The sequence below is a fragment of the Erpetoichthys calabaricus genome, chromosome 2 (genome assembly GCF_900747795.2).
Source record: "Erpetoichthys calabaricus chromosome 2, fErpCal1.3, whole genome shotgun sequence".
Lineage (NCBI taxonomy): Eukaryota > Metazoa > Chordata > Cladistia > Polypteriformes > Polypteridae > Erpetoichthys > Erpetoichthys calabaricus.
The window spans coordinates 63,364,893-63,387,836 of record NC_041395.2 but is presented as its reverse complement, the minus strand read 5'-3'; the positions used below and the strand labels follow the sequence as shown (position 1 = coordinate 63,387,836).

Here is a 22,944-nt window from a genome sequence, read left to right as displayed (position 1 = left end):
CAACTTAAACATACAAACGCACATGCACACATTTAGAACAGCAACTTGATCCAGTGTAAACTTCTACTTTGAAGTTGAATTAATCGCAGCATAAATAACGAAACACATTTTTCTTGTACAAGAACAAGACGCCTTCACAGAAGCCAGAAAGGTTAGATAATACAAATAATGTAACTGTCTTAACATGCTTTATACTAGAAGTGCCAGGGATGACACCAGTGAGTTCTGTATTTTAAAAATGTTAATTATTTCACTGGTTTGCATGTCATGCTCCTGTCCTTCTATGATTTTTCCTAGTAATAACTTCACAGCAAACACCCATATTGTTGCAGCTTTCCTTTTAACCTCGACAATACTTTCCTGCCGCTATTATGAGTAATCACAGAAAAAATACCACTCACCTTGTTTCAGTATGTGAAATTAAGAAAATAGTCAAAACTTCCAGCACTCTAGTTATTTAAGTAAAAAAAATAAGTAAAAAAAAATGGATATAAACTCACTTGAAATATCATCAAAATGCTTTCACATAACCTGGTGTACAAAATGTAAAGAGAGCATTCATTTGGCATGAGGTAAGGAGAACACGTGATACATTGTGAACGAAGCAAGTCGTGAGTGAAGAGCACAGTGATAGAAGGTGGCTCACTCATAACATTTTCACATACATGGCAGACCTGACAATGTATGGAAATGCAAGTATAAATAAGGTTTATAATAAATAAATCTTTCTTTGATTGTAATACATGAAAATGCTGACATACATACCAAGACTATATAGCAGCTGAAACTGAAAGGACTAATGGAATGTAAGACTTGGCCATGAACGAGGCACCTTTTAGGAAAAAAATATAAATGTGATGGGAGCTTGAAGACAGCCTTTCCTCAGTGCTTCTATTTAAATGAAAAATTTATTTTAATGTTAAGATTTTATCTCTGTTTTACACAAAGCACCCTTGTGACTTAAGTTATAATATACCCCAGAAAAATACAGCACAGAAAGAGAGATGGCAACCTAATTCAAAGTGTATGACATTCTACAGAATGAGACACTGAATGCAGTGTAGGTGGATTTGGAGAATGAGATGGATCCATGAGCTCTGCTCAACAGGATTCTGGAATGTCAGAAATGCCTCTGTCAGAGGGACACACTCTTGGAAGTAGCTGGGCTACCAGTCTGGTGATTTTTCAGAGTGAAAATAGTAGCATGGACTCATCATCTAAAATGAAGTTTGGGAGGTTGAAAGTGTAAAGAAAATTCAGAGCACACTGAAAATGTTAAAGACCTAAGGAAATTAATAGTCAAGTTAACAGACAGTATAAAGCAAAATATGCAGAGTGAAAGATCTTGCTCAGACAAATGACTTGAATGCTACAATAGAGTCCTGGCAAAAATGAAAAATAACCTTGAGGACTGCTGTGACAAAATGTATTATAGTATTGAGATGAATAATTTGAAGAGTGAACTCAATTCTTTTGTTGCTCAATTTGTTTGGTAATGACTGGAAGGATAAGTTAACATCTCACACGGAAAGCCTGGAATATATAAATGATTCAGTTAGAGTGTTAGCTCTTTGAAATAAAACAATGGAATCATAAAATATGGCAAATGAGGGGAAAAAAAATTCTTGGTATACTGTACTAGAAGCAAAAAGGGCATACAGCAATTTAACTAAATTTATTTCTGACTTAAATTAAGATCCTTGATAAAGGTATTAAAGGGAGTCTAGAAACTGAGCAAGCATACTCCTTGCCAGGATAAGTGTCTGCTCTAGAATTGGGAGTTACAATTCCAAGGATGCTTAGAGGTCTTTTTAAGCAGTACGACTTTGTAAAGCGTCTTGTGTTATAGGATGCCCACAGGTTCCTCTCGCTGGTGGTGGAACAAAGCGGTGCCAGTTCGAAAGATACACACACAGTTAAAAAAAAAAAAATTGGTGCAGAATGATTTCTAATAACCCTACATCCTGCTTGCTGTTTGCAAATGTTTGCATAGCCATGAAAATCAATGAGTTTCATACTTGGCTTTTTTCATCTTATTTTTTTTTTATATTTTTCAACGTTTTTTTCCCATCAGAGGTTTTGAAGACAACATAATTTCCTGGTGTCTTAGTTTGTTAAAAAACAAGACTTTATTATTGTGGGCACTGGGGGAAGAGGGCAAAAATTATAGACTACACAGATGATAATAATAGTAATAATAATAATTCATTACATTTATATAGCAATAATAATACTCAAACTAGCATAGTATATGTATGAAACACATCTATGAAAAAGTAAAATTAAACAATAAACCACAACTCTAGACTTTGATTGCATTGCTAAAGGCTGATTTAATACAAAGTACAAGTATCTCTCAAATGAACTAACACTAAAACCTTTTATTAAAGCTACACAAGTACTGCCCTCTGTTGTACATAATCAATGGTTTGATGCTTATACTCTTCACATTCACTTTTGCTCTTGGTACACTAGAAAAGTTCTCTATAGCTGGAAAAACTGACACTGTTTATTGATTTTGTTATGTGTATACATTAGTAAGAATACATTAAACAGTAATCATGGGTGAATGTTTAGAGATAATCATTATGCTCTATTTCATTCATTGAATTTTGTGATTTATACAAGGCTGATCATTGTAGTTTAATAAGAGCCTAAATATTGATTGATAGGCAGATACTGTAGATAAAATTGATATAATTACAGTTTATGAGGCTCCAAGCAAAATTATAACGGTACTGTCACCATCACTGTAAGCTACTTTGTGGGATGCCACACAGACTGCCAGGTTAAGCAGAAAGCTGTTGCTATTCAAACATAACATTTTTCACACGTGGACATAGATTTGATCAATTTACACAAATATGAAATGCAAAAAAAAAAAAAAACTTATGAAAAATACTTGGAAAAATGAGCCATCATTATAAATGAAGTTCAAAAATGGATGTTCTTTATTTATACCTACTGGTGGAATCCCACGTGTTCTTGTTAATGCAGAAATCTAACAGAAAGCTTCCTTTAATCAGCTAGGTTCATTTACATATAATGAATACAAAACACCAATCGGCATACAGATAAATGAAGCACAACTCTGCTGCTATTAAGTATTTTGTACAAGTGACAAAACAGTTATTAATTAAGAGACATAGATAAATACCTGGTTAAAAGAAATAAGACTTATTATATGTAAACTGTTATTAGAGAACCAAATATAAAATTAAATGTTATATATGATCTCATTATGTTCTGTGATCTAATTTTCTTATTTAAATGCACTGGTACGCATGTCGTAGATAAACAAGCAGGCCATTTCAAGTACAATTTTCTCTTGCAGTCTGCCAGTACAGCCTGAATTCTATGTATTTTCATTAATGTCACACCTCAAGTATGTATATTTCTGAGACAGTATTGCAGACACATTTGGCAGTGATTATTCTAATGAAAGCATTTTTGATCATTTGCCAGTGTTAGTTCACCAATTTGCAAATGTTCTGCACTGTAATGAATTTGAAGCCAGCAAATGCAGCATTTATTAGGCTGCATCTGTCTGATGAGTTAATTTATGAATTTTGCAGATTCAAGATAAATGTCAGTAGATATGCATATTGGATTTGAATCAATTGCATTAAGGAATTGAGACACTTATAACTGCAGTCTGAATATAGTACCAGGACGGTGTAGAGTCAAACTGATATGGATTTTTCAACTTATTTAAACCAGTGTGATTTTTAACTAGCATTTCTCCAGCAAGATGACACTTATTACTACAGGCAATGCACAAACCAGTGTGTTTCTTCGTTCTGGTCCAAAGCCCGGATTAATGTGAGAGTAGGAACTTTAATTGTTGGCAGTATGGCTGGTAAAGGGAAAGAGTTAGCTGATATGATGGAGAGAAGGAAGGCTGATATGTTGTGCTTGCAATAGACCAGATGGAAGGGTGGGGGGGGGGGCAGGTGTATTGGAGGCAGGTTCAAATTGTTCTACCATGTTGTGAATGGGAGGAGAAATAGGGTAGGGGTTATCCTGAAGGAGCAGTATGTCAAGAGTGTTTTGGAGGTGATGAGTGTCAGACAGAGTGTTGATTATGTAGCTGTAAATTGAAGTTGTACTGATGAATATTATTGTCTGTGGTGAATATTTTAATTTTAAGAAGAGGGAGGGACACAGGGTGATGTATAAGAGTGGAGGAAGATGCACACAGGTGGATTATATCTTATGCAGAAGGGGCAGTCTGAAGGAGATTGGAGACAAAAAAGTGGTGACAGGGGAAAGCGCAGTTAGGCAATATAGGATGATGGTCTGTAGAATGATGTTGGAAGTCAAGAAAACGAGTAGAGTAAGGGCAGAACCAAGAATCAAGTGGTTGAAGCTGAAAAAGGAAGACTGTAAGGTGGAGTTCAGGGAGGAGGTAAAACAGGCACTGGGTGGCAATGAAGAGATACCAGACAGAGTTACCAGATAGCTGGGCAACTATAGCAGAATTGGTAAGGAAGACTACTAGAAGGGTGCTTGGTGTGACATAGTGCTGGGCGGTATACCGGTTCATAACGTAACACAAAGCATTTAAATTTGCTGCATTAATTTATGATGGGGTAAATTAAGTAATTGATTAAATATTGATTTTAGGAAGAAGTTTAGTTTACGACATTCTACTTTAATTATGAAGTAAACTATGAGAATAAAGTGGAAATGTCGACTTTAATCTCAACATAAACGGCGAGAATAAAGTGGAAATGTCGACTTTAATCTCGACATAAACGGCGAGAATAAAGTGGAAATGTTGACTTTGTTCTCGACATATAGTTTGTTTTTTTCTTCCCAGTATAGCTTAGCTTGAAGCAAGGTCCATATTAATGCAGTTTGCCTAAATGATGGTTCAGCTGGTAAAGATGTCATCACCAAGTTGCACTTGTTGTATTTTATTTTAATTTGGTGAATACTGTGTAATGCACCTGGGCTTGAAGTCTTGAAGTAATAGTGCAACTATCAGTAATAATACTATTATTTGTTTTATTGTTATTATTTATTAGTTTAAATATTATGCAGTTTAATGATGATAAAGTTGTTTAAAAAGTCACTTTAACGTGTCAGTGGACAGAGATTGTTAACATTAACAGAAAGTGTAGTTGGTTTACAAAAAATATTTACTATTTATTCCTTTTCTAAGACATATTCGGTGCAATGCAATTTTTGACAAGCATTTCTGGGTATTTTACTAAGTCTAAATGCCTCTTTGTATGGTTGAAAATATGTTGTCAAAATTATAGTTTGTTTTTGCAAAATTTGTTCAATAAAAAGGTTCTATATTTTGACTGCATCTGTCATGCAATGTGATACCTTCTCCATTAGTGCCACCCCCTTGAAAACTATCACTTTATGGGGCAATGCAAAACTGTATTAATAATTGTGTGCACATTAAAATGTTTTTTTTGTACAGTGTACAATACTCTTGACAGTGGAATAGGTTATTCTTAGCCAGTAATTGCAGTGGAAAATGTGGTTAACATACACTCATGCATGGGGAAAAAAATACCGTCGAATACTGTGAAACTGGTATAATTTAGAAAAATACCGTGATATAGAATTTTGGTCATACCGCCCACCCCTAGTGTGACATCTGGACAGAGAAAAATGGGGAAGTGCAGAAGAGTAAACAGGGAAAGAGGTTGGCAAAGAAGAAGTGGTATAGTCCGAGAGATGAAGAATGTTGACAGGAGTACAAGGAGATAAGGTGTAAAGTGAAGAGAGAGGTGGCGAAAAACTAAAGATAAGGCATATGATGACTTGTAGAGAGGTTGGACGCTAAGGAGGAAGAAAAGGACCTGTACCAATTGGCTAGACAGAGGGAACGAGCTGGGAAAGAAGAGCAGCAAGTTAGGGTAATAAAGGATAAAGATGGAAACATACTCACAAGTGAGGAGAGTGTGTTGTGCAGATGGAAAGATTACTTTGAGTGGTTGATGAATGAAGAGAATAAGAGAGAGGGTTGGATGATGTGGAGATAGTGAACCAGGAAGTACAATGGATTAGTAAGGAGGAATTAAGGACAGCTATGAAGAGGATGAAGAATGGGAAGGCTGTTGGTGCAGATGACATACCTGTGGAAACATGGATGTGTTTAGGAGAGATGGCAGTGGAGTTTTTAACCAGATTGTTTAATGGGATCTTAGAAAGTGAGAGAATGCCTGAGGAGTGTAGAAGTTTACTGATACTGATTTTTAAGAATAAGGGTGATGTGCAGAACTGTAGTAACTGCAGCGGGATAGAACCTATCAGCCACAGCATAAAGTTATAGGAAAGCACAGTGGAAGCTAGGTTAAGAAGGGAGGTGATGATTAGTGAGCAGCAGTATGGTTTCATGCCATTAAAGTGCACCACAGATGCTATGCTTGCTCTGAGGGTGTTGATGGAGAAGTATAGAGAAGGCCAAAAGGAGTTGCATTGTGTTTGTGGACCTAGAGAAAGCATATGACAGGGTGCATACAATACAATACAATTACAATTTGTTTTGTATAGCCCAAAATCACACAAGAAGTGCCACAATGGGCTTTAACAGGTCCTGCCTCTTGACAGCCCCCCAGCCTTGACTCTCTAAGAAGACAAGAAAAAACTTCCAAAAAAAACCCTTGTAGGGAAAAAATGGAAGAAACCTTGGGAAAGGCAGTTCAAAGAGAGACCCCTTTCCAGGTAGGTTGGGCGTGCAGTGGAGTTCAATACAATACAGAAATGCATAGAAAGGAGTTGTGGTATTTTATGAGGAATTTGGCAGTGGCAGAGAAGTATGTGAGAGTGGTACAGGATATGTACGAGGGGAAGTCAAACTAAAGTTAGAAAATGGGATTTATTAGAAAAGGAAACAAACTTTAACAAAATTGATCAAGTAATTTCTAAATGTAGTCTCCACCCTTCACAATGCATTTGCACCAACTGCCTGGAAGTGACTGGTTTCGAGCAGAATAAAGGGTTTATGTTAAAATGCTGTCCTTAGAAAATTACTGCTTTAGGCGATTGTCTTGTTACATCACCCCATGCTCCGACGCTGGTTTTTGTTAACTCAAGCCCAAGCTCTATTAGGCCATCTATGCTTTTTGGGGATTGGGCAAAAGGGATGCACTATCAGGATGATAAGCGGATGGCCCATTAGTGAGGAGAAAAAAAAAGGGTTTGGAAGCCTCATGGCAGTTATAGTACTGTAAAAATGCTGGGCAGTTCTAGTGTTAATCCAAGTCTGTAAGGAAACAGTTGCTGAAATCTGTTCTGGTGTCATTGGATCCAATGTGTGCATGATCTTTGGATTTTAGTTCTTTTGATGGACACTGTCAGGCCTGCACCCAGTCTTGTTATTTTACAATTTTCCATGAATTGTTTGTTTGTTGGCAGGTGCAAGGAAAAATTAAGTATCTTAAGGGAAAACATGTAGATAAAGAGGGAGCTTGCAAAATGCACAGAAACTGTGACTAAATATGGCCCAGATGGCAACTTCGGTATATACTACACCTTACACCGAAAAATAGATATTTTGCATTGTGTATGTTTTTACATTAAATTAAGTTCTCTCAGACTGTACTTTGTGAACAGTACTATGCAAAAACGAATTGAATTGATACTCTTTTTAAACTGTCCACACCTTTTTTTTTATTATGCCATTAATGTTGAACAAGCAAAAGGTGCAAAACACTTATTCTGAGTATAGATGAAAGTTGCATTTTCATTAACCATTGGAAGTTTAAAAAAAAAATCTCTCTGCATCATTACAGGCTAGATTTATATTTCAGAGCAAACATTGACCAGTTAGAGCATTCATCCACCTTTGATTTATATTAGAGTTTTTTTTTTGTTTTCATTAAACCTTTTTTCTTGTAACAACAGAAACGTTTATTTCTATACCACATTTTAATACATAGGATGTAGCTCGAAGTGCTTTACAAAATATTAAATAGTTATAAACAAAGAAAAGCAAATTAAAATTAGATAAAAATAATAATGAATAAACAACATGCAAGGAATTAATAGACACTTGCCTAAGATGCATATATAACTAATAGAGAAGTAGATTCCTTATATATAGAACTGGTTAAGTCTCTAGAAATGTATCCAATGATAAGGTCAGATGGCCAGGAGGACAGAAAAAACAAAACAAAACCAAACTAACAAAAACCTCCAAAAAAACAAAATCTACAAGAGTTCCAAGGCCAAAAGTCTGCTCAACCTCCACTGGGCATTCTACATAACAAGTGTTCTTAAGGTAGTTCCTTATTTCAGTAAACTTCATGTGTTGTACTTTAAATTTTGTTCTTTAATATTTTTTTAACTTTCTACTTTGTTGATAATCAACTATATATTTTGTTTTTTTAAATTTAAAATAATGCTCAACCATATATTTATCATTAAAATATGATATTACATTCACTTATATGTAAAGACTCTCAGTGGCTCAGTTTAAATGAAAGGGATACTGATATTGTAATTGCATATTCTAATCTCTAGCTGTGCCTAGGCAAGCATAGCTGCTAGTGTTGCATGAGATATAAATCAGCCTTCAGGTACTTCTGTCAGCAGGAGTTCAGAGAGCCATGCATCTGCTGCAATGGAGGATGGGATCAGGCCCACAGTCTAAGCAAAGCAGTTTGTATTTGAAAAAAAAAAGACAGCTTTTTGTGACTGGACAGAAGGGTTTCCATTTTATTGATGACAAAAGAAGTTTTCCAAACAAAAATTGTCATTGGCTGTTCCCAGATGTGATGTGTAAATTCAAGATGATAATTAGAAATGAAAAAAAAAAAAGACGTTTTTCATAATGTGTCAGATGTAATACAGCTTTGATTTTATGTGGATTTTTCAAACTTTTCACACTAGAACTACAGTTGTTTTTCAAATATGATATTTTTATCCAATCATTGTTTCACCTCACTAATGTAATTTAATAATAGAAACATGATTATCTAAATCATGTTTTTTGTTTTTATTGACATATACTGTACATTTGTATGTCATCAGCATGCCAAGTAGTTAATATTCCATTTTTAATTACATTGACATCTAAATTTAAACACATGAGGAGAAAAATGTTTTCACCAATGGACCCTGCAGGACAAGAGTTCTTTTATAAGGCTTGTGCATATATTGAAAAGTACATGTAGAAGTACAAAATAAACCAAAAGCAATGCTAGATTGTCTGAATTAATTCTTAAGCCTGTGCAGCAGAATTCTTTGGTCACTATCAGTAAAGGCTGCACTTTAATCTAAAAAGCGTAATACTGGCTCTACACTGGAGAATACTGAAACAGAGTTTATATTGTGTCTTTATCTTTTTCTCATTGAGTACAGAAAGAGACTAAGGAAATAAACATTTCTGATAAAGATTTTTTTTTAAATAATTAAGGAGTTTACTGCCAATAGGAGACTTTTCAGAGTAGTCTTCTTGTGTATTTGTGCAGTGAATATTCCTTTAGATATTTTGTGTATGTTCTTAGGACATAATGGATTTTGACTGTGGCATGATTGTTGGTGCCAGGTGGTTTGAGTATTTCTGTAACTGCTGATATCCTGAGATTTTCATTCACAACAGTCTCTAGAGTTTACTCAGAATGGTGTGAAAAACAAAAAGTATCCAGTGAGTGGCAGTTCTATGGATATGAATGCCTTGTTGATGAGAGATGTCAGATGAGACAGGACAGGCTGGAATGGCTACAGTAACATCGATAACTACAACATATCTAACCTTGAAACAGGCTACAACAACAGAAGTTCACATAAGGTAACGCTCCTGTCAGCTAAGAACAGAAAGCTAAGGCTGCAATGGGCATAGGCTGGTCAAAACTGGACAGCTGAACACTGGAAAAACATAGCCTTTTTTTAAATTAATCTAGATTTCTGATAATAACACAGATAACAGGATCTAAATTTGGCGCCAACAGCATGAATCCATGCATTTAACCTGCCTTGTGTCAACAGTCCAGACTGGTCGTTTAATAGTGTGGGGAATGTGTTCTTGGCACATTTTGCACCCAATAATACCAATCAATCATTAATTAAATGCCACAGCCTATTTGAGTGTTTTTGCTGACTATATGGACCCCTTCATGGCCATAATTTAGTCATCTTCTAATAGCTACTTTCAATATGGTAATGCACCATGTCACAAGGCAAAACTTGTCTCAAACTGGTTTCATGAACATGACAGTAACTTCACTGTTTTTCAGTGCCATTCCAGTCACCAGAGCTGAGTCCAGTAGAACACCTTTAGGATTTAGTAGAACAGAATATTTGCAGCATGAATATTTAGCTGACAATTCTGCAGAAATTGTGTGATTATCATGGTTTTTTGACACACAGGTTTACTTCAGTGACAGGAAACCTTTAGTGATGTGCTGTCTCTCTGGTGTGTAGGGTCTTCCCTGGGTATATTGTTTTATCCCTGGGTGGATCTATTTGACATTGTCCATATAATAACAAAGGACAAAGGGATGTGCTAATTTCCAGTTATGCAAGACAAATTCAAAAAGCTTGGTTCCAAGCTTAGGGGCACAACTGGCAAGGTGATCTTTTTTGAAGTGCTTCTTCTGTCACATACCAGTTCTGATAACACTGAAGAAATCAGTTTTAATGCATTGCTCTTGGATGGATAGAGATGTGTAGATCTGTATGATGTTGGGGTAGTGTTTGAAACAAATGGGATCTGTGCTGTCTGAAAAGGTTATAGGCACCGATGTATTGGAAAGGCATATGCATAGCTTAAAGATTGTTTAAACTAGGGACATTGGTTACATGGAGTTTAAAATTGAACAAGCATAATAAAAGGTATTTGTTTGGGTAAGACATTTTTATACGAGACATGTAGGTCAAACTATATTAAAAGAGGTAAAAGAATGAATTACAGTAGCAAAAAAAATTGTTGAATGCATGAATAAATAAATGGACATTACAATCAATCATAGATAAAAATAAGAAAATTAAAAACAAAAGTAACAGTTCCCTTGGGGTACCAAAAGACTGTATAACCCCACTGGTCATTCTACAGTACATAGATACCAAAGTTCTTCATCATTGTTATTATGCACTGTCCTGGTAGATTTTGTGTAGTAGGACTCAAAGGTGGCTGCAGAGTACTTTGACCAGGTGTTAGACTGGCACAAGGTGCCACACCAGAAAACTGTTTAAAAAAAGACAGAGAAAAGTAATGGTTAATGACTAATGCAATCATTTTAAGTATATTATACGCAGTACATACTGTATTATAACCTGTTGCAAGGTTCAAAAAGAAAAAAATGATAAAAAGGAGAAATTAAAGAATTGTTCCAGATTTTTGGTGCATAAGAAAAAAAGACTGCTTGCCTTTTTTATGCTTGACTCACAGGCTAACAAGCAAACCAGTGTTTGTGAATCTAAGATTACAATTAAGAATATAAGTGGGGACACACTCCAAAATATAAGAAGGTGCTTAATTGTTCAGAGCTTTCTGTGAGATTAACAGTATTTTACAATCAATTATAAAGGACTCAGGAAATCAGTTTAATGTTATTGAGACAGATGAGATGTGCTCAGATTTTTTTTTATATTGTTGTTATAGTAGCTGATTTAAGTAGTTCATAGGTAGTCTTGTTAGGAGTACCTTGCAGTAATCTGAAAGCAAAAGCATGTAATGTATTAATTTTTCAGAATCTAGAGATGTTAATAAGAGATCAGAGTTTTGCAGTTTTCTGCAGTTGAAAGACTGTTAACAGGTATCGATAAAGTAAAAATGAATTGTGTATCAGAGAAGCCACCAGGTAAAAACCATACAAAAATCAGTAATAGAAAAAAAGTCTTCATGCTAGAGGTATTGGAAATGAATAATATAATAAGTTCCACAGCATTTTGGCAGATCATTTTTCCAAAGTATTGATTTTACTTGGGCAAATTTTGCGGAGGTGCACCAAAGATTTAAAGAAGCAAATGATGTTAAATTGCAGGAAAGAAGATAGTGAGTAAAAGTTCGGTGAGTTTAATATTTTACGTGTTACAGTGAAGGAAGTTAATTCCAAAATGCAAAAGCAACAGCATGTTTAATGCAAAATTTCAGAGGATGAGTAAAGAATTTATAACGAATTTACAAAGGGAAAAATTTAATATTGTGTAATGTTTGTGGGTGCATGAAAGCAACAGTGAGAGGCAAATAAGAAATCAACAAGGTAGTTGGATAATAACAGCATGTGGCAGATGCTCGTTTATATTGTATTTTCCTGAGGTTTTCACCAGTTAAGCAATTATTGTCCCATTAACTAAAAAGGTGATAAAGTTATAGTCCTGTTTGGGTAACATTTACAGTTAGGTCCATAAATATTTAGACAGAGACAACTTTTTTCTAATTTTGGTTCTGTACATTACCACAATGAATTTGAAATGAAACAACTCAGATGCAGTTGAAGTGCAGACTTTCAGCTTTAATTCAGTGGGGTGAACAAAACGATTGTATAAAAATGTGAGGCAACTAAAGCATTTTTTTTAACACAATCCCTTCATTTCAGGGGCTGAAAAGTAATTGGACAAATTAAATAACTGGAAATAAAATGTTCATTTCTAATACTTGGTTGAAAACCCTTTGCTGGCAATGACAGCCTGAAGTCTTGAACTCATGGACATCACCAGATGCTGGGTTTCCTCCTTTTTAATGCTCTGCCAGGCCTTTACTGCAGCGGCTTTCAGTTGCTGTTTGTTTGTGGGCCTTGCTGTCTGAAGTTTAGTCTTCAACAAGTGAAATGCATGCTCAATTGGGTTAAGATCAGGTGACTGACTTGGCCATTCAAGAATTTTCCACTTCTTTGCTTTAATAAACTCCTGGGTTGCTTTGGCTGTATGTTTTGGGTCATTGTTCATCTGTATCGTGAAACACCGGCCAATCAATTTGACTGCATTTAGCTGGATTTGAGCAGACAGTATGTCTCTGAATACCTCAGAATTCATTCGGCTGCTTCTGTCCTGTGTCACATCATCAATAAACACTAGTGTCCCAGTGCCACTGACAGCCATGCACGCCCAAGCCATCACACTGCCTCCACCGTGTTTTACAGATGATGTGGTATGCTTTGGATAATGAGCTGTTCCACACCTTCTCCATACTTTTTTCTTGCCATCATTCTGGTAGAGTTTGATCTTGGTTTCATCTGTCCAAAGAATGTTTTTCCAGAACTGTGCTGGCTTTTTTAGATGTTCTTTAGCAAAGTCCAATCTAGCCTTTCTATTCTTGAGGCTTATGAGTGGCTTGCACCTTGCAGTGCACCGTCTGTATTTACTTTCATGCAGTCTTCTCTTTATGGTAGACTTGGATATCGATATGCCTACCCCCTGGAGAGTGTTGTTCATTTGGTTGGCTGTTGTGAAGGGGTTTCTCTTCACCATGGAAATGATTCTGCGATCATCCACCACTGTTGTCTTCCGTGGACATCCAGGTCTTTTTGCGTTGCTGAGTTCACCAGTGCTTGCTTTCTTTCTCAGGATGTACCAAACTGTAGATTTTGCCACTCGTAATATTGTAGCAATTTCTTGGATGGGTTTTTTCTGTTTTCGCAGCTTAAGGATGGCTTCTTTCACCTGCATGGAGAGCTCCTTTGACCGCATGTTGTCTGTTCACAGCAAAATCTTCCACATGCAAGCACCACACCTCAAATCAACTCCAGGCCTTTTATCTGCTTAATTGATAATGACATAACAACGGACTTGTCCACACCTGCCCATGAAATAGCCTTTGAGTCAATTGTCCAATTACTTTTGAGCCCCTGAAATGAAGGGATTGTGTTAAAAAATGCTTTAGTTGCCTCACATTTTTATGCAATAGTTTTGTTCACCCCACTGACTTAAAGCTGAAAGTCTGCACTTCAACTGCATCGGAGTTGTTTCATTTAAAATTCATTGTGGTAATATACAGAACCAAAATTAGAAAAAAGTTGTCTCTGTCCAAATATTTATGGACCTAATTGTATAGTGTAAACTAAGAAGAAATAAAGTACAATGAAGAAAACAATTGTTAAAAATAAAATCGTGCAAGTCCTATTGAGTACAGGGTGGCACAGTGGTAGGCTTCTCCTTTACAGTAAGGTGACCAGGTTTCACGTTCTGAGTCCACCTTGCATGCAGTTTGCATGTTCTCCCCGTTTGTGTGGGTTTCCTCCAGGTGCTCCGGTTTCCTCCCATACTCCAAAGACATGCAGGTTAGTTGAATTGGCAATCCTAATCACTGTTTAATTTAATATTTTCTTTATCAGCGTGCTGCTGCTGGAGTATGTGAATTTCCCCTTGGGATTAATAAGGTTTATCTATCTATTCCTCTATCGATCTAAATTGGCCCTAATGTGCGTGTGTGTGTGTTTGCCTGGTGATGTACTAGTGCCCTGTTCAGGGTTCGTTCCTGCCTTGTGTCTGTGCTAGCTGGGATAGGCTTCAGGGTAAAGTGGGTTAGAAAATGAATGAATGACTGACTAACTATTCAGTACACATTCATTAGTGAGCAGTCATTGCATTTAAATGTGGGATATTGGTTTTCATAAGTAATACTAGAATTGTTCAAGAATTAACCAAAGTATTTGATGAAAGGGATGCATTAGACATTACTATTTCCACAACACTTTACACAAGGGTACCACATAAGAGACTACTGTAGTTATCAAATTAAAAGAAGTAGCAACCCAAGATAAAGATGGGTTTATTAAATTTTTAATTTGTTATTTACTGAGATATTGTTTGCCACTTCTGTTTTAATGTGCTTTCTTGGGTTTCATTTTTACCAAATGGATTTTGAGCAGTATTTGCAGTGGTGGTGCCAGCATTTTTGTATAACTCTGCAATAGAACAGATGGCACATTAACGCAGGGAAAAAGTCCTTCTAGCTCAAGTGCACCCATGTTGCCTACCAAACTTTAATGTTCAAATCGTAAGAATTACAGTAACAGCTGATATATGAGAAAACAACTTGATTCTTTTGAAAACCACTGCAGTCTGAAAGTAATGACAGTTTATTTCTATATGTTAAAAGTGTTTTAGTAGGTCACTACAAATACTTTATAGTAAGTATTGTATTATCATTTCTGTTTAATAAGTGATTTTGTATGTACATAATGATAATTTTTTTTTTTTGGTTTTTAACCTGCTCCTTCAGTATTTAACTGAGAAAATGAAAAATGATAAAATTGAAATGTAAATAATGTAAATTAAAATTTGCTGGTAAATATGTTAAAATGCCACTGTTCATGCTGTCCAAAACCAAAACGAAGAAGAGAAAAACTAATTATTGCACATATTTAAGTTTGCTGCAGTGTAGACACTTCAGCTTGATATTTTTCCTACCAGCAGGGGGATCTTGAGGTTGTGAATAATTGAAAGTGAAATGGGAAAATTCCACTGCAGTCAGAGTTGTTCTCCTTCATTGGTCCACTTGTTTTGCCTTAAGGGTGTGTTTGAAATTGATTACAGACAATTTGCTCAGAATCTTGTGATGAACGCAGATGTCAAGCTACATACTTCAACTGGAGGCCCTATTGCAGAGCTTCGAGAAGACGAAGATGATGTTTATTTTAGCTCATATGGGCACTACGGAATCCACGAGGAGATGCTGAAGGTGGGACTTGTGTAAAAACTGCTTTGGGGAAAGAAGCACTTTTTTTGCAATCTGTCATTTTGACTGCCTATGCTGCCTCTTGTCCCTCTCCCCCTCCCTCTCACTAGCTATTTGGCCCTGTTGACAACATCCTTCTCTGTTTTACAGCAATATTCATTTATTAATTATACATTAATTATGTTTTTCTTTAACATACTGTTTGAAAACTGTATAGAAAAGATCAATCAAATAACCTATTTAAGCTGTATTACAACCTCTGTTAATGCAATATTCTCTGATGCTTTTCCAGTACATGGAAAAATGCTGCAATTTTAACCCTTACATTTCCATGTTTTCCCCCATTCTGTGCACAAGTAAGGATATTTTGAGTGTGTATATGCAACCAAACAAGTTCACAGCTTAAGCTGTACATTAATTAACTGTAAATATTTGAACAAACAGCAGTTTTTGGAACACATTTTCAATATTGCATGTAATCTCTTTCAAATGTTCATGTTTTTAAGAGAATATTAAAAAATGTTCTGCACTATAGGAAACGGGCAATTAATTCTCACACATAATTTTAACCCTGTTGCAAAAACATAGGATAGTGGGTACTACTGGTGCACAGCTCTAGGGACCCAAGTTTGATTCCAAGTTTAGCCACCAGCCTCTGATTATTCTTCCTTTGAAACCATGATTTTCATTGCTTCACCACCGTGTTCTGAAACACACATGTAGGGGAATTGACTTTAAAAACTGACCTAGAAAGTGTGTGTGAATACCTTATTTTTAACTTATGTTTACTCAGTAATTGACTTTTAACTGACATTGCTGGTAAGATACAATAAGATGCATCTCCCCATGAGGCTGTGCAAGGAGAACAGGCAAATAGCAGACTCAGAGAACGGTGTTTTGGTTTTAATTTTTCTTCTGCATTTACAACCATTGGTAAGCTTTATGTTTTGGTGCTACTACTTCTTGGTCATTGCTATCAACCAGGAATGTTCACAGTTTACTTAGTAATTATTGAAATATTTTTTATTAAACTACAGCAATTGGAAATATTCATATAGTGTATGTTACAGTAATATATACCTTAGCATACATATTTACTTAAATTAGTTTTAAAATATTTTTAAAGCAAAAAATGAATTTTATTAAATTCTTTTTTTTTTTTTAATGTTTTGAATAATTTGTTTTTGCAGTACGAAATCACAATAGCTTTTTTTTGCATAGAGGTGAGATAAATCATTTTACAGAAAGTTATTGTGCCTTTTGTTAACTACAAGTATGTACAATGCAGGTATTATAAAATGTATTGCAACTGTGAAACTGCAGCTTGTTTCATGTGTTTGCTGCAGTTGGATTGTAATCTCTGAAGACAAAGCAGGAGCATGCTTTAAAGCTGTGAGGCAGAAAGTTTTTCCAGACCACTGCCCAGCAGATTGACATGAAATCTGGTCTGTTCAGGCATTAAGACAGATGCAGCACATGAGTAACACCCTTGTAGAAGAGAGCTCTAAAATTGAGTGTCAGCACCCATAAGAGCTAAAGATTGCTCATGTCAGCTTGCAGAATCAATTGCTTTTTCTTTGAAAATGAAAAATAAGGCTTCCTTTTGTTTATTTTTAAGGAATCGTATTCAGTTAATACAATAATTGTATAAAACATTAAATATAGCCACTCTAATACATTATATAAGAAATAAAACATCAATGTATTTTCAATATAGTTAAAAATGTTAGTTCACTTACTAAATATAAGGTAAATTAAAATGTAGGGTTTATTTATAATCATCTTGTCTGCTTACTGCTTAATGTCTTGGCATCAGTATTGTTTACTTTGCCAATTTAAATGTTTTACAATTTTCAGTTATTTTTTAACCATTATTTTTAAAATCATATCTTTCTTTTTAATTTTAGGATTACTAGAAATAAACTGCAATAACATGGTGTATAGAGTGGGTAGTGCTGCTATCTCAAAACTCACAACACACCTTGGTTTAATTCCTGACCTGGTCACAGTTTATGTAAAGTTTGTATGTTCTTCCTATATTTGAATGGACTTTTATATTAAGAAGTCCAAAGTAATGTGTTGGAAGTCAAATGTGTTACATTTATGAGACAGTATTTTTATAGTTACAGGTAATGGTTAAATACTAACTAAGTTTATGCTAGTGATACTTATTTACCCAGTACCCATAATACAATTACAACGAAAATAAACAGAAAGACAATTCCTGGCTGAAAGTTGCTTATAGCTGCAAATCTTATTGGAGTCTTAGTTTTTCAATATTAACATCTTCTGTACATTTTGTGTAGTGATTAATTTTAAAATTATTGATTAGCCTTGTAGCCTCCATAGCGTTAGACCCAAGCGTTACTCGAACTATAAAAACCACGCTAAAAGAGTTAATCCCAAGTGTCACTTGCGCAACTGTACAGATGCATCTTGCATTAGAACTGAGAATCACCTGGGCTGTAAAAGTGCTGTCACCATAAGTCCTGAGCATTACTCAGGCAACATTATAGGTGGGTCTTGCATAAGCATTACGTCCGAGCATCACGTGGGCAAAATTGTCTGTGCATTCTTCTCTCACCTGTAAGTGTGATCAGTAACGCCCGCCGTAATAATGGTGTCTCGTAAGATACGTTTTTCAGCAGCCCAGATGTTGCACATTCTTGCTAGTGATATAAGCAGTGATGTTGAGGAGCTTCTCATCAGCAGTGATGAGGAAATGAATCTGTCCCCAGGTGGTGAAACTGAAACAGTGATCCCGAAAGTGATTGTGATGAATCCAAAAGTGACCCTTGCGTTTGGCTGTCTGTTGACCCTGCTTCAAATAAACCAGCGCCACCTTGTTTTGATTTTGTGGGGCATTCAGGAATAAAAGTGTATATTGACAGCCAAAATCCACTCACTTATGTGAAGTTACTCCTGGATGATGATGTGATCGACAGATTTGTTTTCAAGATGAATCATTACGCTGAACAGTGTTGGGCAAATAACCGTACACCTAAGCAGTTTTCTCATTCAAAAAGGTGGGAACTAATAACTGCTGATGATATCTGGGCCTTTTTAGGCTTATTAATATTGCAAGGACTTGCCTGAGCAGCCTACTGATCCAAGAACAAAATTTTGGGCACACCATTCTTTGTGGAAAGTATGTCTGAGTGTAGGTTTTTGCCGATTATGAAATATTTGCACTTTACCAACAATAAAGACTTTGATGAGAGTACCCATCTAGCACTCAAACTGAAGAAAAATTGGGAGGTATACCAGAGCATTGTAACAAAATTTCGGAACGTTTACATTCCAGAATGTGATGTCGGCATCGAAGAAAGTCTCATTACTTATAAGGGCAGATTGTCATGGATACAGTACATCATGTCTAGAAGAGCAAGATTAGGCATAAAGTTTTATGAGCTTTGAGAATCTAAAGTGGGATACATTTGGAATTCGGTTCTGTACACAGGGAAAGGGACAATGGTTGATCAGAAATTCAATCGGTACAGCGTTGCTACGTCATTGGTGCTGACTTTGATAGATGCTCAGCTGGATCAGAGTTACTGTGTAACCATGGACAAGTTTTGTACTTCATCAGAGCTATGTGACCTTTTGCTGCAAAGAAAGGCAGACACATATGGAACAGTCCTAACCATCGTGGCATGCCTGAAGACTTTGGCAGAGCTAAATTACAGCAAGGTGCACTAGTAGCTTGGCAAAATGGTAAAGTGCTTGTGCTGAAATGGAAAGACAAGATATTTGTCTTCTTAGCACTGTACATAATGCAGTTACAGTCACTGTACATGCAAAAAGCAACAAGCAGGTTATGAAGTCTTGCGCTTTGGTCGACTACACTAGCACAATGGGTGGCATAGATCGTGTGGATTAAGAATTGACTTTATATCCCATTATGCGGATCAACAAAAGAATTACTGCAAAAAGATATTGCATCATCTGGTTCAACAGGGCATTTGGAATGCATTTGTGTTATACAAACAAAAAGCTGGCAAAACTGTATGTCATGCAAACTTTACATGTCAGCTTGTAGAACAAGACATTGTCACATATCCTCCATCCACACTACCACTAAAGAGAGACGCTGTCGACCTAGCACATTGCCAATAAGACACTTTGGATTAATCCACAGACATTATTGATTATATACCTCCAACAGAAAAAAAAAACCTGATAAATCTGGAAAGAAAATAAAAAAAAAAAAAAAAATCCTATTATCGTTCCGACTGTGACGTTGGATTGTGTCTTTCACCGTGCTTTAAGATTTACCACACAAAGGACCAATTTTGAGATTATATACTGTTTTGGCATCATTAGTAGTATTATTATTAATGTTATTATTTTTGTTATTATTGTTCATTTCATATTATTATTTTATTCATGATTATTATTATTTGTATCATTGTTATACTTTTGAGATTTAATAAAAATGTAATTTTTCATGCCAAAAAATGCAATGCTTTTTTCATGTTTTTTTGGAATAAAATGCAATGCAAAGAGGTTAAGGAGCATTTACAGTACGTAATGTTACAATTTTAAAAACTTTGCCACTTGTCATACTGTTCTTTTTCACCCAGCATGACTCAAGTAAACCAAAATGCTCAAAAATTGTTTGTTGTTAAATTCCTATACACAGTAAAGGTATAAGAAAAGGAGCCGACAAAAGCAGAAAAATGCAGTGGATTAAAAATGCAGAGCTACAGCATCTCAAGGTCCACTTAATAAGATTTCACATTCTATACCAAGCATTATGGCTTGCTCCTTGTATGTTTGACATTTTCTCTGTTTTCTCTATTCTGACCTTTCTTGCTCCAACCAGTGAGTCCTTACCCCAGCTCACTCTGTTCAAAGAGTCTTCTAGCTTGTAGCTACTCTTACAAATTGCAAATTGCCTTTTTGCCACTAGATGGGGGCAGACAGCCAGCAATCACAAAGTTGTGTTTTGTTGGTGATGATGATTTCATAACATTCTAATAATTATTATTATCATAATTTTATATTTGGCTAATTCATTTATTCGAGAAATGGTACAGTTATTTTAAATCATTGTTTACAGTTGAAACATGAGTAGGTCGGCTATTTTCCTGGGGCCAAACACACTTAGAAAAGAACCAGCAGATTTGGGGTAGATAGTCTAATGCCATTAACACTATACTTCCCTTCATGTCATTTTGCTATGGTACTGAACACCATTACTAATCAGTGTAGAGAATAATTAAACAAATGGGAAAGGGTAAACATGAGTAAAATTCATCTTTAAGTAGTGTTTTAAAACTGCAGTAAATCAGAAAAGTAGTAAGGCAAAGGCATTATGAAAAATAAGACGCCTACCACACCATCCCGGCTGGTCCCTTAATAAATAATCCACAATTTATCAACGTTATTGCTCTATATTCAAACCATATTACAATATTCTCTTTAACGTTTTTCAAGTTTAGAATAAATGGTAAAGTTCTGAACTGTGTTCAGTAGTACTTAAAGATACTGCACAGCAGTAAAATTGATCTTTTCCTGTTTCAAATCTCATTCTATATAGTATTTTTTTTTCTTCAATGTCCTGTGTCATCTACATAAGTACCTTGTGTGCACAGTTTAGGTGAGATAGCAACATTTAGACACATTACCAAAAATACGGATTTGTAGTATTTTGATGAGTTCTGTTATATGCTGTAGCATGCAGTTGTATGAGATAATCATACTTGGAGAGAATGTTCTGATGTCACATTCACAGTAATTGTGTTGGGTGTAGAACAAAAGTTTCAAGAGCTGTGAGCCAGTAGTCTTAAACACTGTGCCTTTGTGGTGCCTATAAGCATATTAAACAGTCTGAAAATGAGAAACCCATTCTTTAGTTAATGAAAGGTATTTCCTTATCTCTAAGAATATGATATTTATTCACATTTCCAGCCATTCATTTACTGGACCTGCTTTTATTGCAAACCCTTTAAAAAGATCATGATCAGCTTTGTTGTCATGTGTATAAAGTGCAATGAAATTCATACTAGCGTGTTTTCTAAGAACAGTGACAGTCATGCAGTATCACCAAAAGACACAAACTCGCACCGAAAACCCAGCGTACATACACTATATGGACAAAAGTATTGCGACGCCTGACCATTACACCAGCAGGGACTTTAATTACAATGTATTCAAAGACATAGACTTTAATATAGAGATGGTCACCCCTTTGCAGTTATAACAGCTTCCATTCTTCTTGGAAGGCTTTCCACAAGATTTTGGAGCGTTTCTATGGAAATTTGTGCCCATTTATTCTGCAGAGCATTTATGAGGTCAGGCACTGATGTTGGAGGAAAAGGCCTGGTTCGCAATCTCTGTTCCAGTTCATCCCAAAGGTTTTTGATGAGGTTGAGGTCAAGGCTCTGTGCAGGCCAATCATGTTCTTCCACACTGAACTCATCCATCCATGTCTTCATGGACCTTGCATTATGCATTGGGGCACAGCCATGCTGGAATAGAAAGGGCCTTCCCCAAACCGTTTCCACAAAGTTGGAAGCATAGCGTTGTCCAAAATGTCTTGGTGTGCTGAAGCATTACGATTGCCCTTCACTGGACTTAAGGGGCCTACCCCAAACCCTGAAAAATAGCCCCACAGCATTATCCCTCCTTGACAAAACTTTACAGTTGGCACAATGCAGCCAGGCAGGTAAAGTTCTCCAGCATCCGCCAAACCCAGACTGACCCATCTGATTGCCAAAGAGAGAAGCGTGATTCATCACTCCACAGAAAATGTTTCCACTTCTCCACAGTCCAGTGGCAGTGTGCTTTACACCATTCCATCCAATGTGTGGCATTGGACTTGGTGACGTGAAGCTTGCCTGCAGCTTCTCAGCCATGGAAACCCATTCCACACAGTTTTTGTGCTTACATTAATGCTAGTGGAAGTATGGAACTCTTCAGCTATGGAATCAGCAGAGTGTTGGTGACTTTTATGCACCATGCACATTAGCAGTCGTTGACCCTGCTCTGTGACTTTATGTGGTCTTCCATTTCTTGGTTAAGTTGCTGTTGTACCTAAAAGCTTCCACTTTCCAATAATATCACTTACTGACTGTGGAATATCCAGCAAGAATGAAATTTCATGAACCATCATATTGCAAAGGTGGCATCCTATCACAGTAACACACACTGAGCTCTTCAGAACAACCCATTTTGTTTCATAAATGTTTGTAAATGGAGACTGCATGGTTCAGTGCTTGATAGATAGATAGATAGATAGATAGATAGATAGATAGATAGATAGATAGATAGATAGATAGATAGATAGATAGATAGATAGATAGATACTGTGTGTGTATATATGTATATGTGTGTGTGTGTATAAATATCTATAT

The 22,944-nt window shown here is 36.0% G+C and overlaps 1 protein-coding gene across 1 annotated transcript in view; it reads left to right on the top strand.

The window, feature by feature from the left end:
- Nucleotides 1–22,944, top strand: part of prmt3 (protein arginine methyltransferase 3) — a 309,295-nt gene that overhangs the window by 52,082 nt on the left and 234,269 nt on the right. The window contains exon 7 of the mRNA XM_028793849.2: nucleotides 15,445–15,589. Coding sequence (XP_028649682.1) covers nucleotides 15,445–15,589 — 145 coding nt within the window. The remainder of the gene's footprint in view (nucleotides 1–15,444; nucleotides 15,590–22,944) is intronic.